General features: G+C 37.3%; 2 protein-coding genes across 9 annotated transcripts in view; one reads left to right on the forward strand and one right to left on the reverse strand.

Moving 5' to 3' along the window:
- The window catches only part of LOC128018954 (catechol O-methyltransferase A), a 45,388-nt gene that overhangs the window by 8,554 nt on the left and 11,405 nt on the right, over positions 1-25,429 (reverse strand). The window contains exon 1 of one of the 4 annotated variants that reach the window (XM_052604862.1): positions 2,514-2,548. The exons of 2 other annotated variants lie outside the window; for them this stretch is intronic. In XM_052604862.1, the coding sequence (XP_052460822.1) occupies positions 2,514-2,533 (20 nt within the window). In that variant the 5' untranslated portion in view covers positions 2,534-2,548. Of the gene's footprint in view, positions 1-202; positions 370-2,513; positions 2,549-25,429 lie in introns of those variants that run through there. One more of the 4 variants, XM_052604863.1, reaches the window with a different exon arrangement.
- Positions 3,800-25,429, forward strand: part of LOC128018953 (cyclin-dependent kinase 16) — a 31,061-nt gene continuing 9,431 nt past the window's right edge. The window contains exons 1-16 of one of the 5 annotated variants that reach the window (XM_052604855.1): positions 3,800-4,271; positions 10,375-10,555; positions 13,992-14,156; positions 16,036-16,169; positions 16,528-16,653; positions 18,117-18,173; positions 18,275-18,389; positions 18,885-18,979; positions 19,616-19,678; positions 20,579-20,702; positions 21,029-21,149; positions 21,442-21,539; positions 21,658-21,763; positions 21,879-21,921; positions 23,065-23,155; positions 23,499-23,576. In XM_052604855.1, coding sequence (XP_052460815.1) covers positions 10,435-10,555; positions 13,992-14,156; positions 16,036-16,169; positions 16,528-16,653; positions 18,117-18,173; positions 18,275-18,389; positions 18,885-18,979; positions 19,616-19,678; positions 20,579-20,702; positions 21,029-21,149; positions 21,442-21,539; positions 21,658-21,763; positions 21,879-21,921; positions 23,065-23,155; positions 23,499-23,576 — 1,537 coding nt within the window. In that variant the 5' untranslated portion in view covers positions 3,800-4,271; positions 10,375-10,434. The remainder of the gene's footprint in view (positions 4,272-10,374; positions 10,556-13,991; positions 14,157-16,035; positions 16,170-16,527; positions 16,654-18,116; positions 18,174-18,274; positions 18,390-18,884; positions 18,980-19,615; positions 19,679-20,578; positions 20,703-21,028; positions 21,150-21,441; positions 21,540-21,657; positions 21,764-21,878; positions 21,922-23,064; positions 23,156-23,498; positions 23,577-25,429) is intronic. The other 4 variants (XM_052604856.1, XM_052604857.1, XM_052604858.1 and 1 more) reach the window with 4 other exon arrangements.

Here is a 25,429-nt window from a genome sequence, read left to right on the forward strand (position 1 = left end):
TATTGAAGTGTGAACAATATTGGTTGATGTGAATGCAGAGCTGGATCATGCATAAAGTTACATAAACACAACATGTTATGGAAAGAAAAAAATGATCATATAATACGTAACACATATGCATGCGTTCCCTTGAATTTCAAACAAGCCAAACAAAGAACAATCTGTTGCAATATTATGCCAAACAACATTTCCATAATCTTACTTCCTTTTGCAGCTGTCTTCACAAACACACAGAGAGATGAGCTTCCCTTTCTCTTTTACTCCGATGTCTTTATGCCTTTCTCTGACAAAGTCTTTCTTGTTGGCCCCTCTCTCTCTCTCTACCTCTATCTCTCTCCCCTCCCTCTTCTATTTGCTCTGTTTAACCTGTTCTGCTGGGCTGCCTTGATATGTGTTGAAAGTGATGTACAACCATAGGTCACGCTAGAAAGAGAGAGAAAAAGCGAGAGAGATGCATGCACACACTTCCACTCATAAATACTCAGACACGCACTTACACACGACAGGAGAAGGAGCTGAGCCTCGGCCAACTGGGCTGAGTTTTTAATCCTCCTTTAGCCAGTCATGCTCTAATCTTCTCGCGCTTTCTTACACCCCCTTCCTGTCTCACTCTCTTTTGTTTTCCCCATCTTTCTTCCTTCTGCCCTCCCCTCCCTTTGCACACACTGACACATGGATAATGATGACAAAAGAGGGGCCTCAGCATCACCATTTTCCAGCTTACGGAGGTAGTATAAACCATGGCACGTCTCCTGCAGAAAACACAATCAATGCAATACTATATATATACACATATACACACACAATTTCAGAATGCATATAATGGATTAGGAAGATATACATATGATATACATTATGAAAATAATGGGACAATACTATATATAGTATATATATAGTATTAGCCAACACTCAAGGCTTTTTAAAAATGTATTTATACAGACTGCTATTGGATGTTTATTGGTGCCTTGGTTAATGGCCTTTAAAATTATCTAACATTAACTTAAATGTAATAATTAAATGATAAAACTATATTATTTAATAACATAATAATAATAACACAATTAACTGTAATCTTCAGCAAACACGCACACACACACACACAATAACTATTTATTTGCTTTACATTTTTAATTATTTAGACAAAATATTACAAATTAAATAGTAGCCTATTTTTAATAGCATCAATTACCAGCTGATATTGGATATTTTTTGTATTTATTGATATTGACTGACATTGGATATTTAATGGCACATGGGCTTTTCCTTCACTTTACCATCATCTAACATTCACTTAAAGTTTAATTTAATAACACGATTAAATTTAATCTTTAGTGAATCTCAAAATCACAATGAAAAAATATAAATGGCTTTATATTTTAATTATCTAAATAAGTAAAAAGTCTAAACAAAAAAAAAAAAATATATATATATATATATATATATATATATATATATATATATATATATATATGCTGTTTCAATTATAAAGCAGAATCAGTCAACATTTATTGATATTGACTGATATTGTATATTTAATTGTTCATCCATCTTAAACCAGCTTAAAATTCACATGTAAAACTATTTTGTTTAATGTGAAACATCGCTCTAAAACCACGTCAATATACAAATTAGAAATTCAAGATAATTTTCTATATGGCTGGTACAACCACAGATTCATCAAGTATAGCATGAGCTCTACATGAGGCTTACAAGAAAACAGAGAAGAGAAGGAGAAAGGTTATAGAACCCAAATGCACTCTCCTTAGTACATGTCACTCCCAATCTAAATCATTAACACACACACACATACACACACTCACACACACACACACACACACACACACACACACACACACACACACTAACATAATGACGCTTCCAGCCAGTGCATCCACAGGTGAGCACCGGCGCTCTGTTCTTCTGTGTTGTGGTTCTGTGAACATCTAAATGCTGTATAATAGTATCACTCTCAACATGTTAAGCACTTGAAATGTGAATGTACTAATGAATCCAGCACATTTCAGCATGCGTCAATGGGTTTGCCCTTTAGCTTTACATCAGCCACTTAACTCCTCTGCATTATGGTTCACCAGTATAAATAAGACCTTAATAACATCTTTACTTCTAATTAAAGAACAATGCAGTCGTCATCAAGTAATAATAAGAATGGCATGTGTAAAGTCACCTAACCTTGCTGAACAGTGGCCACTGGTGGCCGAAAGAGTCATTTTCAGAAGTGCTGTCTTAATCACGACAAGGTCGAACATACATGCCTGCCTTTGCCAATGGCCACAGTAATTAACTGCCATTGAAAAAACATAAAAAATAACAATCTTGGTGATAGCACCCCCCTCCAAATGTATGGATACTTGTAACAAAAGATGTAACCTTACAGTATATGGAATTCAAATGCTCTTTTGGTTGCATTGTATATATGCAAACTTGCCATTTTCATTTTCACCACTGACATGCATTGTTTTTAAGGTCAAGCCATGTATGCAAAAAATACTAACCTCTGGTTAATTAACAGCATTCAGGTTCTTCCCTGGTGAAGTAAAGTGTTGGGAACTATTAAAGGAACAAAATAAATATTCATTTGCACCCAAGGCACATTGACGCAACCCCCATACAGTGGGTTTCCAGGACTAAAGTAACTGCTAGGGGCTCTGGAGCATACCAGAGCGGTGACTCACTGTGGGGCTCCACTGCTCCTCCATCACACACACACACACACACACACACACACATTGATGCTGTCACTGCAATTATAAATCAGGCTGGATATTCAAAACATAATGCTCTAATAAGGTTACAAGTGATCAAAGTAGACAATCCAAGATACACTGGAATTTTAATTTACATACAATGGTATGGACATTTATTACAAACGGAGTTTGGATTTAATAAATTATATACATTTTTATAAAAAACTTTACTAAACTAAATGTACATTATGGGAAGTTTTTTTTTCAAGTGGATTTTTTTAAAATAAATAATTTATTGGAAATTATTTATTTTATGTTGTATATTACAGCACAGCATAAGTGTGTGTGTGTGTGTGTGTGTGTGTTTGTGTGTGCTCTTGTTTTTGTGATATATCAGGACACAACTCTGTATAATGACATGGGTATGACACAGGTATTACAAGGAGAGGGTGACTTATGAGGGCATTACCCATGTCCCCATTTTTCAAAACGCTTATAAATCATACAGAATTTTTTTTTTTTTTTTTTTTTTTTTTTGAGAAAGTAAAAATGCACAAAGTTTCCTGTGAGGGTTAGGGCTAGTTGTAGGGTTGGTGAAGGGCCATATGCAGTTTCTACAGTATAAAAACCATTACGCCTATGGGATGTCCCCACTTTTCACAAAAACAAACATTTGTGTGTGTGTATACCAGTAAATTATATTTTATTAGACAGATAGACAAACTGTCTGAATTTCAGTTAACTCCAGTCAAATATAACAGAATGATACACTTGTTTATTTCTTAAGCTAGACTTGAACAGGTTCTACATTGATGCATTGAGAAACCTTTTCATTAATAAATCTGATCCTATTATAAACAACCGTAATATAACGTAATTTCGTAAACAAATAATATGGCAAATATGTAACGACTCAGCATGACATGCAGTGCCCCACAGCATTCTGCATTAGAAACTGCACTCCCGCTGCATCTCCCCTGTGCATTCCGCCCGAATGGTACAGTCTGACTTACTTGAATGGAATTCGGGTCAGCCCAATATGAGTCAGTTTAATTTATTAGGGGTGGACGCTTTTACTTCGTATCCAGATTTGATGACTGCAGGGACTCATAATACAACGAATAAACCTACTCAGGAATATATCATAATAAAACATAAATACATCATAAAAACGTATCAGTTACGGAAGAATTTGCTCAATTACATAATTACACGTTCCCCAACCTATCCGATGAATCTTGGTGGTGGAGTGAGTGACTCCTGAGTCTATTCGCAGCTGCTCTGTCGCTTCCATGATCCACTCCAGTCCGGATTTGGCAAGGAAGGAAACAGCTGCGGTAACGTTTTAGCAATTTCAGAACAGAAGGAACAGCAAGTGAGACATGCGGGGTCTAGAGTCGCCGCTCCAGCAGCAGTGGAGACCGGACGAGCAGCAGCAGACGTAGATGAACATGGCCGAGGACTATTGGGAGCGCGCGGCGGCTTTGGGATATTATTACTGCTGTTAAGATTACAAGAGCAACACATACTCACTGACACAAGCACATACGGATCTCAACTCCACGGGTAAGAAAACGTCTTGGAGATCGTCCTGTCCCACTCTGATATTTCATCTTAAAGTGGAAAACGCATCATAATGGGACAGAAAAAGTAGATTTAGGCCGTTTTTGAGTTAATTTGAGCCGGACAGTCTCTGTGTGATATCCTGTTTGGGTCGGTCGGGCTGTCTGAATGAAAACCAAAAGGATTGTTTTATGATATAAAGAGTCAAACGGAAAAGCTAAAGCTAAAATGAAGGAATAAAAATAAGGAGAAGTAATTCTCGCATTCCTGTACAATGGCGGTTTAATTTTGATCTTTAAAGCCAGCTAACTAATTTAGCTAACCTGGCTAGCGTGTTTATCTGTGGTTTACTGTGGATTAGTCAGCAGTCTGGCTGCAATCAATGTTTAATTTCATTATTTTTACTTATTTATGGCTTGCCTGGATAATTATGCTTTCTTGAGAGAGTCGTCTGTTTTATTCAGTAATGTTGTGCTTTCTATTAATGTCATCTGAAGTAACTTACCTCAGGGCTTATACAAGTATGTGTTTATTAAGTAATTTTTTATCAAGTTGGTTCAACATATATGAAAAAAGTAATATTAAACATATTATGAAATAATAACATTTCATTAAATTGATCGAAGCCATTGAAACGTATTTTACGTTGGCAATGGTATCTAGTGATGAGAGCTTAACGTCACTCATTCAAAACATGAATGGGTGTTCAATAAGTCTACATCATAGTTGTGAATCTGTACATGTGCATGTTACAGTGCATGTTATCTAGGGGTAAATCTGTACTTTAAACCATTTCTTGCATGAAAATGCCATTATGATCTTAACAGCTCACACTGATTTCCCAGCAGGTGAAACCACTTTTGGTTTAAGTTACACTGATGGAATGGGGAAGGAGGAAGAGTGATTCAGTCCCACTCTATCAAAACTTGAATAAGATACGTTAATGAGAAGTCCCCATTAAAGAGCCACACAGATGGGAAATCAAAAATTACCTGTATTACAGTGTATGATGTAGCTGTCCATCAGTGTAAACAATGTGCAAAGTAATTAAACCAAAAAGTACACGATTTATAAAGTTATTGGCTTCTAAAGTAAGGAGTCGACTCTGAATCGCTGAAACACCCATCTCTATGTACGTCACTAGGAACACTTTGCATAATAATCTCCGCCTACCGTTTTGGGAGAAACAGAACTCTGACCTGCCCCACCTCCCAAAAAAACACTCTGGTTGGTGTGATAGCATCATGTCGAAGAGACAGTGTGTTTTTAATTGTAAAGGCAAGTTTGTTTTTCAGAGCAGTACAACAAATCCCTTTTGTTGTATTCACAACATTTCACTGATGACTGCTTTTCTAATCTTGGTGAGTACAAGGCAGGATTTTCAAAGCGTTTGGCCATAAAAGAGGGTTCATTACCAACTTTATTTAGAACAACGAGCATCTCCGAATCACAACGCGAAGTATGATTATGAAGTTATGTGTTTGTTTTCTCCCAAGCGTCTTATCAGTATGTGTGCTTTCTGCAGCCTGTCTGCAGTGATCGTCATGTACAAACACGTCATTAAAATGAAGTGTAACTCCGTGAATACTCAACGAAGAGACATGAGAGAGATATCTATAGAAAGCTTGACATGTCTACTTTAAAACCAAACAAGTGCTGCCGAAAACAAATATTCTGTGATAAAGTAATCCATATGAAAACAACGCGATGTCTGTTTTTCATGTCTCCCTTCATTATATCTAATGTGACCACGCCCCCTGCTGAACGCGCTATTCAGATTCAAACTGAAGCGCGCGGTTTGAATACGCACACAGAAGAAAAAGCAGCGAGACTGTTCAGGTTTTTTATTTTACTGTTTGCTTCGCGGTGAGAGGAATAAGACATAATTCACCCCAAACAGATGCTAACGCATTGTTTACCGTGAAGTTGTGTGCGGAACAACCAATCAAAACTATGTCAGTTGACCAATCAGAACACAGTATGCTACCGAAAGGTGGGGTTTAAGGAAACTGAATCTTTTGAACAGCTTTGCGCAAACCGTTTGGGGACCTCTGAGAATTGAGGTAATTTTAAAATGATACTTTGACAAAATGACAATGCTTTTTAACCTTGGATGGATTTAAACCTTACAGGACTTCTAAACAGTGATAGGAAGCTTAGAATTTTCATCTTACTGGCTCTTTAAAGACTCTGTTCTGGTCAGATGGAGGAGCTTGTTTGACAGTTTGCCGGTCTGATTCAGAATGGCATGTTGGAGGCGTGGGTGCATGTTGAGTGGGTTGGTTTATGGAATATTATCATTAATTTGTGACGGATGGTTTAGGAGTCTTTAACTTTGCTTTCCTCACCTAAATAGACTTCCACTGTTGGAGCATACATCATTTTGATGCTTTAGTTAAATGGCATTCACCAAACCACTTAAGTGGTGGTTTCCATTGATTGCTTATTTAAGAGAATTAGGGAAAGCACTGGAACTTTGACTTGACTTTGACTCCATGTTGGACATAATTGGCTTTGAAGCAAGACTAGAATAATTCCGGAGGAAAGTGCATTGCTTGAAGAATTGGTCTACAAGCAATGCAAGAATTTAGAATATTGACACTCTATCTACAATCTCAATTAGGAGTGTCAATGGTCCATTTGAGAGATAGGTGGCGGAAATGCACTTTTTTAAGTCTGCAATCCGCCATAAAGCAAGAAGAAGCCTCCTCATGCACTTGCTTGAGAACGTGCTCAGGAGGGTTCTAACAGTTCAGACATTGCATGTATCAAAGGTAAAAAAAACTATATAAGTACTGTTCAGTTTCTTGCACATACCGATCGCTTTTTGTCTTTACACATTAGTGTAACGTCACGAGCCGCAGGGTTTAATTTGGTTTAATTTTTATATATATATATATATATATATATATATATATATATATATATATATATATATATATATATAATTTTTTTTTTTTTTTTTTTTTTTTTTTTTAAGCTGAGATTCCCATTAAACTCCATTATAAGACTGACTTACTGTAACGGTTTGTGTTAAAAATCTCTATTTGTGTTCTACTGAAGAAACAAAGTCACCTACATCTTGGATGCCCTGGGGGTAAGCAGATGAACTTTTTTGGTTGAACTATCCCTTTAATATCTCTGGATAGTGTGTTCCAAAGCTTTGATGCATAATTGACAAAGGCTGTGTCCACAGCTTTCTTTCGACTGTTGTAATCGTCTTCATTATTGCTCTATTTGAAAATCGTAGAGCCCATAATGCCTCAGTGAATAACAGTGTCCAATTAGAGAGCAACCTACATGAGCAGGCTGATTTTTTTTCAGTCCTGGCATGTTTCAGCAGCGTCATATTGATGAAGTGCTTTGCTGTATGGACAAGTTCAGAGAAATGACAGCAACACAAACACACTTGTGCTCAGAGGCTGGTTGATGTAGTGCTGTCTGGACCGAGTGTTCCAGAATCAGTCTCTATGAAGGTCACCCCTGTCAGGGTGTCACCTTGTGTTTGGATGCATCATGTCAGTCTGGTTGGAGAGGCATGTTGGGGGATTGTGGTCAGCATGGATCGGTGCTTTGTTTAACTCTCTTCCATATGATCAAATTAAAGATGTTTTACTGAAAACAGGCCGCTTTTTGCCGCTTGATTGGATAGGTTTGTAAACTCATCCACATGGACGCAGACCAAGCTGTCAGTTTCTGTCACTTGTCTGAACCCCATGAAGCTTTTATTGGAAAATTGGCTTCAGTCTGCAACATATCAATGCAGGTCAGTTAAAGAAACACATTGGCTCTGAAACTGAAACCTGCCAGTCTGTTTGCGGGACAGCTGAAATGCAGTCAGTCCTGTGTTAGCTAGCTGGGGCCCACAGAACGCTGTCCTGCATGCTGTTTTGATGGTCAACTAATGAAACGAGACTTAAAGAGTCATCAACCCTGATTAAGTAGCACTAAGACTTTGCCGGGGGCTGAAAATGGCCCTTAACCCGGTGTAGACTGCTGCTGCTGTCCTCGGGGCTGCAATCACTCACCAGGTCATGAATGAAGCCAGTGTGGAGCAGAGATGGTGGTGGGTAAACAGGTTAAGCTCATGTGTATATATATATAACTGTGTCTTGTTTGTCCTTGATTACGGAACTGATTAGGGATTGTCTAGATGCATTTTGGCACCGAACAGCTGATTCGCGCTGCTTTGTCAGTCATTCAACCACATTGCACATGACTGACTGTTATTCAGAATGCAAAACATGATGAATATATAAAAAAAAAAAAGTGTCCTTAAACTGTAAGAGTTCCTAATCTGAGCTGTTGTGGTTTATTGTAAACAAGAGCAAAGGCTTGTGGATCGTCCTGTATTTCCTGTTTGATTCTCTCGTCTGATTTGAGGCTGCTTGATTCGTCTTGAATTCATGGGAACGATAAATAAAACTAAGATGCTTCAAATGCCTTGCTTTGATTACCATTGGATTTGTCTCCATTTATATGCTCTTCTTTTCAACATCCTTAATTTTTTGTCATCTTGGGTTTCAGGAGTGTGTTTCTGTGCTTCAAGGCATTTGAAGGAAATACCATTCTCACTATTTCAAGTATTTCAACTATTCATAGTATTTTTGATGTTAACCTTCCAATGGTTTGCTTTAGAGTTCCTTAAAACCCTCATTTCATTATTGCAATTTAGTGTCTGTATGTTAAAAAATTGGGAAAGGTTTAGTTTTTTTGTTTCTTGCGTCATCCAAAATCGTATGCATTGCGTATGCAGTGCTTTTAAACCTCTCAGTTTGGGATTTTACATTGATTTATCACCTTGAAGTACTGCTTTGATATGTATTTTCATGTTTTAAATTGCTCTTTAACAAACTAAAACTTTTGAGTGGTTTAGTGTGTTGTTCAGACTTCTATTTTGAATCTTTAAGCAAAATCTCTAAAGGACATTTGGTCCATTACTTGTTAAGTCTCTCTTAGCATGGACTGCGATATCTATCTGCACAGGAAACAAGTGTTTGGAATCTTGTGCCTGAGTAGAATCCCGTCCCCTTGTTAGAGGGTCACATTAAGTCCAAGGACCCAAAGCTTGGATTTGCGGTGAAGATTGTTGCTCATCTTTGTGTCAAAGCAGGTGATCAGTCTAAAGGAAAGGCAAAATTTTGGCTGTTCCTAAAAAGAAGACCCTGTGTTCCCCACAAGCACTGAGGGTAACTTTGTTTTTTTTCCTCTTCTAGGCTTTGTGTTGAATGGAATACTACCTCATTTTATATATAGTATTATTCTATATATAGTGAAAAAGGAGATCCTAATAATTTAAATCACGTCCAATACTATTCAAACGGAAGGTCAAGTCGAGTGCAGTCTCACTCACTGTGCTCTGGTTGTGTACTGCACATCTACTTGGTCATCTGGGTGTTTTAGGCATACTGCTAAATAGTATGTGTAAAATTTTATTCTCAACATATCTGTAATCTCTGGCCACTTTCTTTGAATTTTACTGAACTGAGATGAATGTTCATGCTCAAGTCTGGTCTGTGATCATTAACGTATTCAGTGCCTTCAGCACATACTCTCATTTAATGGCTGTGTTGTTGAAATAATTACCTTGTTTGCGCCTCTCTGAGTCTCCCAGTTGGATTCCTTGCATTTCCGGCCTTAAAACACTTGAATCTACAGCGTCTGCAATCCTTTAAGCACTTGATTTATAAATGAAAATAATCGCATTTACAATGATAAGTGTGAAAACATTGTGGCTAATCATTTCTTATGTGTGCAGTTACAGTTGGCTGTGTGATTTGTTTATTCTAGGTGTGATCTCTCCCCGTGAACCTCTTCCAGTTACGGTCTCTCACTTTAATGTTCATTCCATAGAGCGCCATTCGCTCAAACCACGTTATGAAATAAACAAATTCGTCCTCTGAATCACCTCTCTGCTCCATGTTTGTCTGTACAGAATTTAAAGCTAATATTTATCTCAGAATATGTTAACACATTCCGTTACTGTATTAAGAGGATGGCGTCCTTGAAAATGCATGACTTTGCTCCGTCCAGTAATCACAGAGGGTATCAAATGAATCAGGAAGCAGCTTGTAAGGTCCTGCTTGTGCGTTTGTGTCTCTGACAGGGCGGTTGAACAGTGGCAGCCACTCCACCCCCCTCATCTCGTCCCCCCATACCCCCACTGATGGACCGCATGAGGAAGATCAAACGGCAGCTGTCCCTGACGCTGCGAGGGGGTAACGGCGGGGACAAGACCTTGAGTGAGACCATCAGCTCTCAGGACACAGGAGCACACAGCGATTCTGGTACAGTAACATTCTCTTTTTTTGCACGACAACACGGACGCCACACTTGATTTCTTTTGCGAAACTTGCGTACAGTGTTTTATCTTACTGAACATTCATGCAGTTGCATTTGACCAGTAAAACATAGAAAATTCCCCATTAGGGCTGCACGATTTGGGGAAAAATGTGAAAAAAAAATTGCTTTTTTTTTTCTTCCCTGATAAAATTATGATTGCAATTTAAAAAATGCATGCTTTGAAAGGTTTATTAATTTTTATTTTATTTTTACAATAATAGTATATTATTATTATTAAATAAAATGTACAAATTTTAACTTTAAAATAAAAAGTGTATTTAAAGAAAATGTATATTAATCATAATTGTATTTTACATTTCAACTAAGTTTACAAATACTAATTTCCAAAATGTTTCCAAATGTTAAGCCATCAAACTTTTATTTTGACAGAAAACCACACAGAGCCCTTAAAGGGGCAGTTCACTAAAATAAAATAAAAATCTGACAAATATTTTGAAGAATGTTCAAATAAACAGTTGACGGTAAAAATTGAGTTCCATAGTATTTTTTTATTCCATAATGTCATCAACTGTTTGGTTGCCAACAATCATCAAAATATCTTCTTTTTTTTTCGCTGACAGAATTACCTATTTTAGTTGAACTATAATTTTTTTTTTTTTTGATAAGTGCTTCTCGTTCAAAGTATGTGAAGATTGACGCATTAAAATGTTCTAAAGCAGAATCCGAGATGAAATTTGTGTGGGGCAGCATTTACTGTGAACCGAGCTGCTCTGAAAAACTGCAATCACCTGTGGATAATGAACCACTTGTGTGTAAGAATGCAGTGCCTATATTTATTTAATTAAATCACAATTTGATAATCTCACTAAGCCATATCACAGCTTTGGTTTTATTTTGATTAATCGTGCAGCCCTAATGCCCATAGTGGATTGCATTATTAGCTTATCAGTAAACCTGCATGGACTCTGAATCTGCAGCTTTCCACAGAACTTTAAAAGCTTGTCATCTGTCAAATTATTCCCTTGCGTGGTTTATTAAATATTTAGGCCGTAATGCTACATTTAACACATTTTATCATGTTTAACTTATTTCCGTCATGTTCCACAATTTGAATTTGATGCAGAAAATGCACAAACTTGGCCGACTTATGTGATTGACTAATCAGTTAGTGTGGTTAGGTACATCTAATCAAACATTACAACATAATTACGTTTCATCTCTAACAGTCATTCCTTCCCAATATTGGGACTTGCATGAAAACTTTGTGGCATATAATATTTCAGATGCTCATAACCAGTGAGAATGTGTTTGTGTGTGTGTGTGAATATTCTTACTGGAGGGGATAAAAACAGCTCAAATTCAGCGCCATCTGTACAATCTGTTCCAGGGTTTTTATATAATGACAGCCAGAAAGTTGCCAGTATTGTTGCTAATGGCCAGACTTAAAAAAAGAGCATTTAGTCTGTCAAAAGACCACTTTAAGTGCTGTAATTCTCAGCATGTCAAGTGTAGTTTCAGTTAAATTGCTAATTTCCTTGTTTATGGATTTGTCAGATCTGTGGCTTTTACTTGAGCTATGCTGTAAATTTGGAACAGAGCAGCTGTGAATTTCAGTACACTGTCTTCACAGCAGTGTTTCCTTTCACTGTTCAGCGGAGGTGCTCTATTTGAATCTACTGTGCCATGACAAAAGAAATTAGATTTCACCTGAGTTGTGAGTTTGCCCTCTGAATTGCGATAAGACAAACACAAAAAAGTAGCACATCTTTGCTGACAGAATGCACATTTTCTCAATTCAACTCACCTTATGACCAAGTGATGTCTGTATAACAGTGTGTATTTTTTAAGATGCTCTTTACAAAGGTGTTTTGTTATAAATGCTATTTTAGGTAATTCTGTCAAAAAAGTTTAAGAAATAGTGTTTTGTTTAGAAAAACTGAATTCTGTAACTGAGTTGCAGGTGTAAAATCTCTCTTAAAGGGATATTTCACCCTAAATACAAATTCTGTCATCATTTTCTCACCTTGCATGTCTGTAATTCTGCTGTGGAACATAAGAAAAGATATTTTAGAGAAATATGTGTATATGTGTGTGTGTGTGTCTGTTTCAAGCAACTTTGCAGTTAGTAAATAATGACAGAATTTCCATTTTTGGGTGAAAATTGTAAAAACTAATTTTTATATACGAGTATATTGTACTGAAGAGCATGCAAGCCATTTATGAAGTTAGTAAATATAAAAAAATATTTTGACTTTAAGAGTCCCGATACTCTCTAGAATACACCAGGAAGCTCAGGGCTGTGCTTTAATCCATGTGGTTTTAATAAAGTGTGTTTCAGCCATTTGTCATTGAATGCATATACATTCACCTCTGCCTCCCTTCGTGTTGCCTGTCAGTGTGATACGGGTATGCAGCATTAAAGCATTGCATTAAGAAACCAAAATACATTTTTAAAGCCAATCTGTCCATTATACCCAAGGGCTGGCTATGGCTCTGCGTGCGTTGAGCTAAGCTACTGTCTCCTGCCTGCTGTTACCCCCTCTGACCAATCAGCATGTTGTTTTCTAGCATGGCTTCTCATCTCAAGCTAACTGCACTCACAGATCCTGCTCTTCTCAGATCTGACTGTTTCAACAAAACCGCTTCTCCATAACTGCCTCATCCAAGTCAATAATATATATATACACATGTTATATATTCTAATTACCATATGCAAATACATCATCATATCGACATCTCATTCTTTTGTAGCCTGTTTTGGCATTTCTCCAAACCCTGCACACATTTGAGATGCATTTGGCTTTCACATGCTGATGAATCGATGCCTTCGTGTGACGTTTTAATTGCCGCCACAGTGTAGAGCATCATTGGAAACAATTACCGTCAGTGAGAAAATGAGTTTATCCATGTCTGTGCTTAATAATTGTGCCCCTTGTAACTCATTCACTAACACGGAAGATGATCCTTGTAAATTGATCTCTCTCTTTTTTTTTTTTTTTATAATCATTTTGGAAAAATGAATGCATGCTCTAAAATTTGACTCTTTCTGTTTTTAATTTAATATTTCCTCTTTTTTTCTTCTCATCCTGTGACCTTTCCCCCAAACCTTGTTTTTCTCCCTTTTCTGTCTTCTCGCAAACACTTGCTACCCAACTTTACCATTTCACCCAAACCATATCAATCATTCCCTACCACTTCTTCTTTTCTATACATCTCCAAAATACACTAATCTTCTTTATTCACCCCTTTTCTATACACTTCTGCTCCTTTTACTGCTCCTTTTCCCATAACTCTTCCCATTATGTGTCGCGCCACATTTACATTCTCCTTCCTGGCTCCTTGTCTGCCCTTCCCCCCCTTCTCCTCGTCTTCATTTCCTCTTTGTGTCGTCCTCCTCCCCTCTCCTCTCCTCTCTCCCAGAGGCCATGCCAGTTGGCGGCAGTGGTGGTCTGCGGGGTTCAGTGAGAGGTTCGGGGGGTTCCTTCAGCATGCACTCCCTCCTGCAGTCCTACAGCAGCACCCTGCGCAGACCACGCAGCCTGGGCCGCAGTCTCAGCTCCTATCTCAACCACACCACTCGCCTCGGTACATTCACATGCACGTACACGCATGCACACAGAGGACGAGAGTGTGATGTGTGTGAGGCTGCACAGTGGGGATGGGAATTATAAGGAATTTTGATAGTTTTGCTTACGATTCCACCTCGGTTCCTTATTGCTTATTATTGCATTCACTTCCCTTATAGGCCTTTTGCCAAACAATGAAGTCATTTTAGCAGAAGATTAATGACAAAGCAACTTCTTTGACTTTTTTTCTTGTAAAGGAATATTGCTTCCAAAAATTGTATCCCTGCCATTATTTACTCAAGTTGTTCCAAAGCCTGTATTACTTTCTTTTTTCTGCTTCAAATGGAGATATTTTAAAGAATATGTGTCAAAATTGTTGCTGGGTCCCCACTGACTTTCATTAATTAGACAAGAAAGTCAGTAACTGGACCAGAAGCTGTTTGGTTACCCAAATTCTTCAAAATATCATATTTTGTGTTTAGCAGAAGAAAGAAATGTATACAGGTTTGGAATAACTTAAAGGTGAGTAAAGGGTGACAGAGTTTACATTTTGGGGTGAACTATCCCTCTAAACCCATAATCTGCTGGATCTAAAGGGGTTTGTGAGGGATAAAGACAGCAAAGATACAATCATGTTTTTCCAGAATTGTGTACCTGTTTCTGATTGTCCAATTGCTTCTGTTCTGTTTAATAGGCAATGGACTACTTGTTAAATGGAATGTTAAGAAAATTAGACATGCTTATATTTCTTATTTTTTTTAGGAGTTATGTCCACATTAATGTAAGAATGCAAAAGTTTCAGGACTGTTAGTGAAACTGAATGTCATAAAATTATTCGGTTATGTTTTCGAACCAAAAAAAAAGCTGTTCTTGATTCCCAACCCTACTGTACAACTTGGACTCTCGTAAATTAAGCTTAGACGCATACACTATTATAGTGGTTCTCAATTGGTGGATTGCAACCCAATGTTAAAAGCAGATGATAAAATGCAACTAATTGTATAATAATACATATATTATATGTATAGTAATACATAAATAATACATACAATGCAAAATAAGTCTGCTTATCTTTTGTTGTTGAAGGCCATGCACCCAAATAGACACTACAATTTTTTTTATTTACACCAATGTCACTTGTTAACTAAATTAGATTCAAGCATGGAAAGTTGCTTTATACCAGATTAAAGGATTATAAATCATAGAATTGATAAGATATCAGATAAAAGGCAGACTAAATAAATAGGTTTACATGGCCATAAAATTTATGCAAGGTAAAAGAAACCTAAACTACTAAAGATGACAAATTTTCCTAATTTTCCTTTTTAATTTGGTGCAACTAGTTATTCTGTTATGCCTGTGTCACTTCTAGATGTCTAATGTAAAATCTGCATTCTGCAGCAAAATCCATTGAGAACCACTGCACTTTTATACATGGATAGACAGGCAGAGAGTGTGTGTGTGTGTGTGTGTGGAGTTAGAGGGGGTAGGGGGGAGATTGTGTTATGGTTTAATGGGGGGGATGGGACAGCGAGTGAATAAATGAATGGAAGATAATGACTTCTATTTTTTTCCTTTTGTGTGTGTACGAGACGTATCTTCTTTCAGAGCAGCTAAGTAGTTCCTCAGCTGTAGTGTGGAATGAATCTCCGAGTCATATAAATGCATCAGAGAGAGACAGAAAAATGTGTAAGAGATGCATTTGGAGAGTGTTCAGGCTCCCAGATGATAAACCAGCATTAATTTGGTTTTAAAATAGAATAATGAAGTGGTGGAATGACATTTAGAAACATTGGATTTGATTTGATTTAATACATTTTTTCAGTATCATTGGAAAAGTGACGTCATCATAGCATGCAAATGTATTTGAGTGTGTGTGGCTGTGTCTGTAAATGCAGAAATCGTCCATGAGGATGTTAAAATGGGTTCCGATGGAGAAAGCGATCAGGCTTCGGCCACATCCTCTGATGAAGTGCACAGCCCCGTCCGAGTTCGTCTGAGAAACAACCCCGGTCGCAAAATTTCCACAGAGGTATGATCCCATTTCTGAAATGCATTACTTTTTTCTTTTTTTTGCCAGTATTTTTAGAGAGGGACACTGAATAATACATGACATGTTGGATAATAAAAACATTCAATTTAGCTTTGTTTTTGTTTTGTTTGCTTGAATTAAACCATGTAATAACCATTAGCTTGTTTGTTGCTATTGAAGGTACATCAGTTGTGTGTGACTAATGGTGCATTGTGGTTACTGAAAATGCTCCACGGCATGGTACCCATCAGTTAGATGACTAGCCTGCGGGCCAGATGGGTTATTACTGTTATGTAGTGTAATGAAACCTTTAGGCCTTAACTAAATTAATGGTTTTCCCCTCCTCCTTCCCTCTCAGGACATAAACAAACGTCTTTCTCTGCCTGCCGATATCAGGCTTCCTGATGGCTACCTGGAGAAATTCAACCTCAACAGCCCCCTGTTTGACAAACCGCTCAGCCGGAGATTACGCAGGGTATCGCTGGTAATGCCTCTCTCTTGGTTTTCCTTTCTGTCAGCTTTTTTCCTTTTTACAGCCTGTACTTGTGCCAGATTTTTTGCTCAAATCCTATTTTAGTGAGGTTGTTTACGTTTTCAGTGTGGCCCATATCATACTAGCCTAGAACATTTCATACTTAATAAAATGTATCCATAACTAATTATAGAAAGTGAATGAAAGATAGAAATAGAAAATAGAAATAACCAGGCTGTTTATACAAGACAATTGGTTATATTTACTTAATGGAGAACAATTGCCTTTTTTATATAAATATTTTTGTAAATCTAAAAGGAAACAATTTTACTTAGAAATTACATTAATGGCCATTTATATATAAAAATCAAATATATAACAAAGATTGTATATCATCTTTTTTTTTTTTACAAAAATAATTGCATAAAGTAATATTAATTATTATGAACAATATTAAATTATTGTTGTTTTATTAGCCTTTTTTTTTTTCTTTTAAAATTACTCTTGATTTTGCCATAAATATAGCCTTTGATGCTGGCGTAAAATCATATGAAGTTATTTTATTTATTCATCATTTTCATTTGGACTTGCAGTTTTAGTCTTTGCTTAATAAAATATATGCTTAATTTGGATATCTTATAGGGATTTTCTTCCCCACATTAAGTTACTGAGAATTTGAATGGGAAATAATTGGATTGTTCTGTAAATAGTCACAATGCTTAATAGAGTCCTAAATAAGTCATATTGGGGCAAAATATGGTCCGGATATGTTCTGAACAGTATTCTTGACAGAATGTCAAAATCATGTTTTTAATTAATTATGAAATACCACAAGTTCAGCTGGCCTCGATATGAGATCTAACCTTAAACTGTGATGTTTAGTCAGTGCTGTTGACACACGCTTGATCTGTGATGCATTTTAACACTTCATTTGTTACACTTCAGTTGTTCCCAATTTATTTTGGGGAGGGATATTTTAGCTCATGTCGTCTGTGTGTGTTATATAAACCTCTGCGTCCAGCCCAGCCATCTGAAATGGGAGCAGTGTGATTTGGGTGTATTTTAATGAGTCCACATGAATGCCTTTGAAATTTTCTGCCATGTATCCCCATGTTGTTTAAGAGGTTAGTTCACCCAGAATTGAAAATTAGGCTGCGTTTTATTCACCCCCGAGGGATCCTAGGTGTATATGGCTTTCTTCTTTCGGATGAATCCAGTAGGAGTTATATTAAAAATTGTTGATCTTTCAAGCTCTATCATTGCAGTCAGTGTGTGTTGCATTGCTTTAGTCCAAAAGACACAACGTTGACCTCATACGTAATTCCCCTGGAACTGCTTCCATTTACAACAATGAGTTTGAGTTAGAATGGGGTTGAGTAAAACGCAGCCTAATTTTGATTTTCGGTTGAACTAACCCTTTAAGTGCTGCTTTTTAGGACCATGTTGTGACATTTTTTGTCTTTGTTTGTATGCAGTCTGAGATCGGATTTGGGAAATTGGAGACATACGTGAAACTGGATAAACTAGGAGAGGTAACGTCACAGGCAATTCTTAGATCGTAGCTCTGATCCAAAACAGCATTTTAAAGCACCATAGTCATGTTACTGTGCATTGTCATCTTTTTCTTTCTCAGGGCACCTATGCTACAGTATATAAGGGCCGCAGTAAACTGACGGATAATCTGGTGGCTCTGAAGGAAATCCGTTTGGAGCACGAGGAAGGAGCTCCATGCACTGCCATTAGAGAAGGCGAGTTAGAAGCGTGCCAAAGTGGATCAGCACTAAAATTAGATCAAACTATTGCCCCAAATTTCCCACATGCTTCCACAATGACAGACATTTGTACTTTTAAATTTAGGATGTTCTAAATTAGACAGTTAATCTCTAAATTCACTATCAGTGGCTTTTGTTACAGGGGAATTCAGCTGGTTAAAAGGGTTTTATAATATGGAAAACATGCATATAATATGCAAGAAGTTCACACAAAGCTCTGTTCCCCAGCCAACCCTGATCATTTATGTTTGCACTTTATGTTTGCTTCCAGTTAGCAAACCTTAACTAAGATGATTTGCATATCAACATTTTTAAAGTACTCTAGCAAAAGATTGTTTAAGGTCAATTTCATTTGGGGGATTTTTTTTTTCAACTATTTTTGCATTAATGTTAACTTGGCTTGTCATTTAGTGAATATTCATAAAGGCCAACTTTTTGAGGAATAATCGGTCTCTTTCTGTGTCTCTCTAGTGTCTCTGCTGAAGGACCTGAAACACGCCAATATTGTGACTCTTCATGACATCATCCACACTCAGAAGTCTCTTACACTCGTGTTCGAGTACTTGGTGAGTCACTCACATGTGCGGTATTTCACTGTACTCTGTACACTTTTTAACTGCACTTATGATCTCACACACACTCATCTACACACCAACAGTGGAGAAGCTATTTGGAAACCGTAGCTTGCCAAATTGCATACTGCTCATAATTTAAAGTAGTTAAAATGCAGTCAAATTACTCTTGTCCAAACAAATGTAGTTAGTATTAAATTGAAATGACTTATGGATTGAATATCTATCGACATAATAGTTATAGAGCAGATTTATGTGGCACAAAAACAGGCATTTTTAAAATGACAACAATGTCAAAGCTACATGAAAAGCTAATAAATAATTCAATTTAGAATTCAAATAATTATTTTTTATATGAAAAAACAATGAAAATAAAACATTTAAAAATCTAAATAAACAAAAAAAAAATTGTTGACCTGCATGTCGTGTAACAATTAACCAACATCAGAAAGCATGTGAATGTGTTGTTAATTAAAAAAATATGAAGTAACTCTTTTAGGGGGTTTGGTTGGCTACAAAAAAAAGTTAGTAAATCCCCGAGAATATAAGTTTTATATAAGTTACATAAGTTTTATATAATATAAGTTTGGTTATTCATCTATTGCTTTGATGACTTCCTTTATCTCCTAGGATAAAGACCTGAAACAGTACCTAGATGACTGCGGAAACAGCATTCATATGCACAATGTCAAGGTAAGGCGTCTTTGACAAATGTCTGTCATTTTCTGTTCCTCATAATCGTTCTGCTCCACATAGGGGTTATGACGTGAGTCAAATGTGCGGGGATGGGTGGGGGGTAGTGGATCTGCCGTAGAGTCAATTTGTTGTACTTGGAGATAGCGGGTTAACTCCGTGTCAGCGCGCACTGATCGGTAAAGGGGCAGAGATTTCAGACCTCCGTTTATTAAGGAGATCTGTCACAAAACTCATCATCTGCGCCAACGTTTTTTGAGCAAATTTCAAAGCCGCACCCGCCCGCCATCCACTGATTGTTTTGTGATGCAATGCTTTGCTGATGCGAGCCGCAAAAAAAGCCGTTGTCTGTTCTAGAAAGGATGCAGCAAAGATATTTAATGCTAATGTATGGGGCATAGGCCTACGCGGAGTTTCATTTACGATGAGATGCGCTCTAGTTCACAGTGCAGTGCAAGCGGCGCGCTGGTGCTTCCATGTCACGGTTATCATTGTCTGCTATATTTGCTTTTTATTAAAATACATGCAATTGGTTGATGAAACATTTATTAAAATTAAGATAAAATTTGTACAAAACGAAATTCGTTTTTAAGAAAGGTTTTCTACAAAGCACAATTTTATGAAGCGGTAAATGTTATGTCTGACGATTTACAAAACTTCGTTAAGTGGTAAAAACCATGTCTCCCGATATATTGCGCATCTTATGATCCTATCTAAAAACTGAAAATAATTTTTGATAAAAAATGACAAGGTTTTGGCGGTTATAGAGTTCTAATGACGGTGTTCAACTATAACCGCCGGTCTCACGGTTATATACTAACCGTCACACCCCTAGCTCCACATCACAATCATGTACAGTGTTCTTATTATTCACCTGCTTGTTTTTTTTTTCCATCTCAGCTGTTCCTGTTTCAGCTGTTGCGAGGTCTGAACTACTGTCACAGACGTAAAGTCCTTCACCGAGACCTCAAGCCCCAAAATCTTCTGATCAACGAGCGCGGGGAGCTAAAGCTGGCTGATTTTGGTCTGTAACATACAAACCTCATCTTTACTTTTAAATACAAAACTCCTCTTTACTCTCACTATTTTCTCATGGTGTGGGTGCTGTAGTTAATGAAAACCAGCTGCCCACTTACCTACTTGAAAAACATATGCTCAGGTTTCTCTAGTTGCATTTTCTCTGTAATAACTGTACTGTAAATGTACTGCTGCTTTGGCTAAAAGAATCTAGTGTACTAAACTTCTGGTTGGGCTTATGTGGAGTTGATGTTTAATATGTTGTAAAAATATACAAAGCTTGCTGAAAACTAGGCAGACTGCTTTTAAATGTGCTTTTTGGTTGGTATTCAGGTCTGGCACGAGCAAAGTCGATTCCCACCAAGACCTACTCCAATGAGGTGGTGACGCTCTGGTACCGCCCCCCTGACATCCTATTGGGCAGCACAGACTATTCTACTCAGATTGACATGTGGTGAGCATCCACCTGTTGATGTATCTTACTTGCTTTATTTGTTGTAACAGTGTAACAGTGTTACTGTAGTATTTATTAATAATTTGTTTAGTAATTTTGCTAAGTGCCACAACCGAACGGCTCCAGAGTTTGTTTTCAGTCGTGCCGAGACCACCTCGTTCAGGCCAATTGTTTAGGCGCGGATCCGATAAATAAATTGTTTTTACTGTGGTAAAATCGGCGCACACTCGCACACACGTCATAGCTTCTATGGGGGTGGACTTGAATTGAGTTTTAATGACTCTCTTTGCAGGGGTGTTGGCTGTATCTTCTACGAGATGTCTACAGGTCGACCCTTGTTCCCAGGCTCCACAGTGGAGGAGGAGCTGCACTTTATCTTCAAACTGCTCGGTACCGCTCTCTCACCCACTCGCTCCTTCTCTCCCACTCTGTTCTTTCTGGCTCTAGATCTGACAGTTTGTCTCTGTGTGTCACTGTGATATTTATAAACCCTCCTGTCTTTTCATAGGTACGCCCACAGAGGAGACGTGGCCCGGAATAACCTCCAACGAGGAGTTCATCTCCTATAACTACCCCCGATACCGGGCCGACTGTCTCCACAATCACACTCCACGGTAACGACAGCTGTCCTCTGGGTCTGATGCCTGAAACGATCACTGCTCCTGCTGTCGAAAAAAACGCCACGCTGTTGGAGGTCATTTACTGAAGTGAATTATTTTTCTCTTGCAGATTGGACAATGATGGAGTTGAACTTCTGTCGAAGCTGCTGCAGGTGATTTGTGTATAATTTAGTCCACTAATGCCAACTTTACTTTATAGGTGCTTTATATAATAAAGACTGTTTCAAAGCAGCTTCACAGGTTAAAAATAACAGAAGCAATGATGTAAACTTCAAATATGAGAAGTTCTGCTGCAAAGCAGCTGAAAAAAGGACAATAATGTCATCATTAGTGTCATTAGGCAGCTCTACAGAAAGCAACAGTTGGGATGCTTGTGTTCGAGCTATAGTATTTGCACTTATCTGGAAATCACACCTATGTAAGCATTGCTTATAGACTATAAGTTATTGTATTATTTCCTCATTAGGCTGGGTTAAGAGGAAGTATTTTAATAATGACTTTGAAAACTGACATTTTTAGTATACTGTATGGCTGTTCTCCTTCCAGAGTTCAGCCTGTCTGAATATTTATTTGCCTGTAAACAATAAATAAAACTGCTCGGGTGAAGAAATGTTTCTTTAGGTCAAAAATCGAAATTCAATTAAGTACACGTTTCTGGTTAATTCAACAGCTTGTGCTTTACCAAAAAAAATAAAAAATTCTTTGTACTATTTATTTGCTTTATCTGAAACAACTTTTCAAACAACAATTTCCTGTTATAATTTATAAAAACGTGTGTTTCGGTAACTTGAATTTTGTACTACAGTTAAAAAGTTTTGAGTTGTTAAATGAACCTTATAAAAAATCCATTTGATTCGGTTTTCCAATTGAATGTATATTAAGTAATTTATTATTGTAATGCAGAGCTGATTTTCAGCATTACTCCAGTCTTCAGTTTCACGTGCTTTTTCAGAAATCATCCTAATATGCTGATTTAAAACATTTCTTATTATTATCAATGTTGAAAACAGTTGTGCTGCTTAATATTTTTGTAGAAAGCGATATGACTTTTTTTTCTGGAATCTTTGATGAATAGAACAGCATTGATTTGAAATGGAATTCTTTTGTAACAGTGTCTCATAAATGTCTTTCACTTTAGATCCATTTAATGCATCCCTGCTGACTTATATATATATATATAATTTTAAATGCTTAAAAAAAACTACCCCAAACCTTTGAATTATAGTGTATAATAATATTGTGTTTTTAGTTAGTTGATTAGTGACTAGCTTGACTAACACTGAACTTTGTTACAGTTTGAGGGGAAGAAACGGATCGCAGCAGAGGAAGCTATGAGACACCCATACTTCAGCTGCCTGGGAGCGAGAATTCTCACACTGCCAGACAGTGAGTTCACACACACACACACACACACACACACACACACACACACATCTCTGTGCACCGAGGAAATTTATGATGGTGCCAGATAACTGATGCACATGCACACACACCTCACACTGACAGATAGAATCATCAAAGTGCCAGACAGAAGTCTAACACACACACACACACTTTACTTTGAAAGACATTTAATTCCACTGAGCCGCTGTGAGCTATTCTGTATTTGCAATGAAGTTTGGTGTGTGCTGAAATAATCTTGGACAAATTCTCTGACCCTTAACGTTATATATATCAGCCCTAGTTTTAGTTCAGCATGTTAACATACTGTTCAATTCCTCCCTGCCAGCTACATCAATATTTGCACTTCAAGAAATTCAGCTGGAGAAGGAGCCAGGAATGAGGACGAATTCCCTGTCAGAATCAGGTAGAACCACAATGAATGATGATTCATGATGATAGTTTTGAGTTGCTTCCATCAGTGTATGGGCACGTCAGCTGGCATTACTCTCAAACAGTCCAGATTTTTTTATAGTCTTGTGAAAATCTGTCTGATGTTCATCTTAGTCTGACCAAGAACTGTCTAGAAAGTGACCAACCACATTTTTGTGTGACATTGAAATTAAATTCTGGCGTATAAATATTTTTTATTTATTAATTATTATTCATTTTAAATCATAAAAAAAAACAAATCATTGTATTGGGAGTAAGGAGATGGATTCAAAAAGTAAAGGATTGCAAAAAATGAATTTCATTAAGCCAGCCAATCAGATAGAGACTGATATTTTCAGCCAGTTCTTGCTGTATTTTTGTATGCAGTAACTTTCACGATAACATTTTATCACGTGGCCGTGTTTCTCTTTGCTCTGCCCCCATTTTTTGTCTAATATTGTCATATGGTTGCTGTTCCAATGAATAAAGGTTTCCAATTTATTATGTAAATGAACTTATATACACACACACACACACACACACACACACTTGTACACTTTGTTTGACAAAGTTTTGGTTGTTGTGCCTTTGCTTGAGTACTTGGCTTCAATATTCTGATCTGGGAAAACTTTCACAGTTCAGTACAGGTCAGCTGACCATTTGCTAGGTTAATAACATCACTTTTCAGATCTGTGGAACCTTTCATAGTTCAGTACGGGTCAGCTGACCAATCCCTGGGTCAGTAACATCACTATTCGGATCTGTGAAACCTTTCACAATTCAGTACTGGTCAGCTGACCCATCCCTGGGTCACTAACATCACTATTCGGATCTGTGAAACTTTTCACAGTTCAGTACAGGTCAGCTGACCATTTGCTAGGTTAATAACATCACTTTTCGGATCAGTGAAACCTTTCACAATTCAGTACGGGTCAGCTGACCCATCCCTGGGTCACTAACATCACTTTTCGGATCAGTGAAACCTTTCACAATTCAGTACTGGTCAGCTGACCCATCCCTGGGTCACTAACATCACTATTCGGATCTGTGAAACCTTTCACAGTTCAGTACAGGTCAGCTGACCATTTGCTAGGTCACTAACATCACTTTTCGGATCAGTGAAACCTTTCACAATTCAGTACGGGTCCGCTGACCCATCCCTGGGTCACTAACATCACTTTTCCGATCTGTGAAACCTTTCACAATTCAGTACTGGTCAGCTGACCTATCCAAGGGTTAGCTGACCCTTACCTGAATAATGTACATCACTATTCTTATCCGTGGAAACCTTTTTCATATATATAGATGTTAATATTTATTTATAAATAGCTGATAGGATCAAATTAATTTATGCATATATATTCATTCATAAATTATGATTTATGTGTGCATCAGTCTACAGCAGTACATTTGCACACAGGACAAAATGTTGAGCACAATTATTTCAGTGCACTGGCAATTGATCTTCTACATTTTTCTGATTTATCATATTCATAAAGTTCTGCCAGCGTTAATTCGTCATTATGTTTTCTAAATATTTTTCTAAGCCTCTGTAATACAATTTCATTTTGTAATTACATTGAATTTTAAGCATCTCATAATGCCTTTATATGCATATAATGATATGATTCATACATCTGTGTGTGTGTGTGTGTGTGTGTGTGTGTGTGTATATATATATATATATATATACACACACATATACACGTTAGGGGTGTAATGGTACGTGTATTCGTACCAGACCGTTTCGGTACAGGGCTTTCGGTATGGTGCACGTGTGTACCGAATGCAATATTTTGTGCGCGGAACATAGGTAAATTTTCGTGTTTCCAAACGAACATATTAAGT

This window comes from Carassius gibelio, chromosome A8 (genome assembly GCF_023724105.1).
Source record: "Carassius gibelio isolate Cgi1373 ecotype wild population from Czech Republic chromosome A8, carGib1.2-hapl.c, whole genome shotgun sequence".
Classification (NCBI taxonomy): Eukaryota; Metazoa; Chordata; class Actinopteri; order Cypriniformes; family Cyprinidae; genus Carassius; species Carassius gibelio.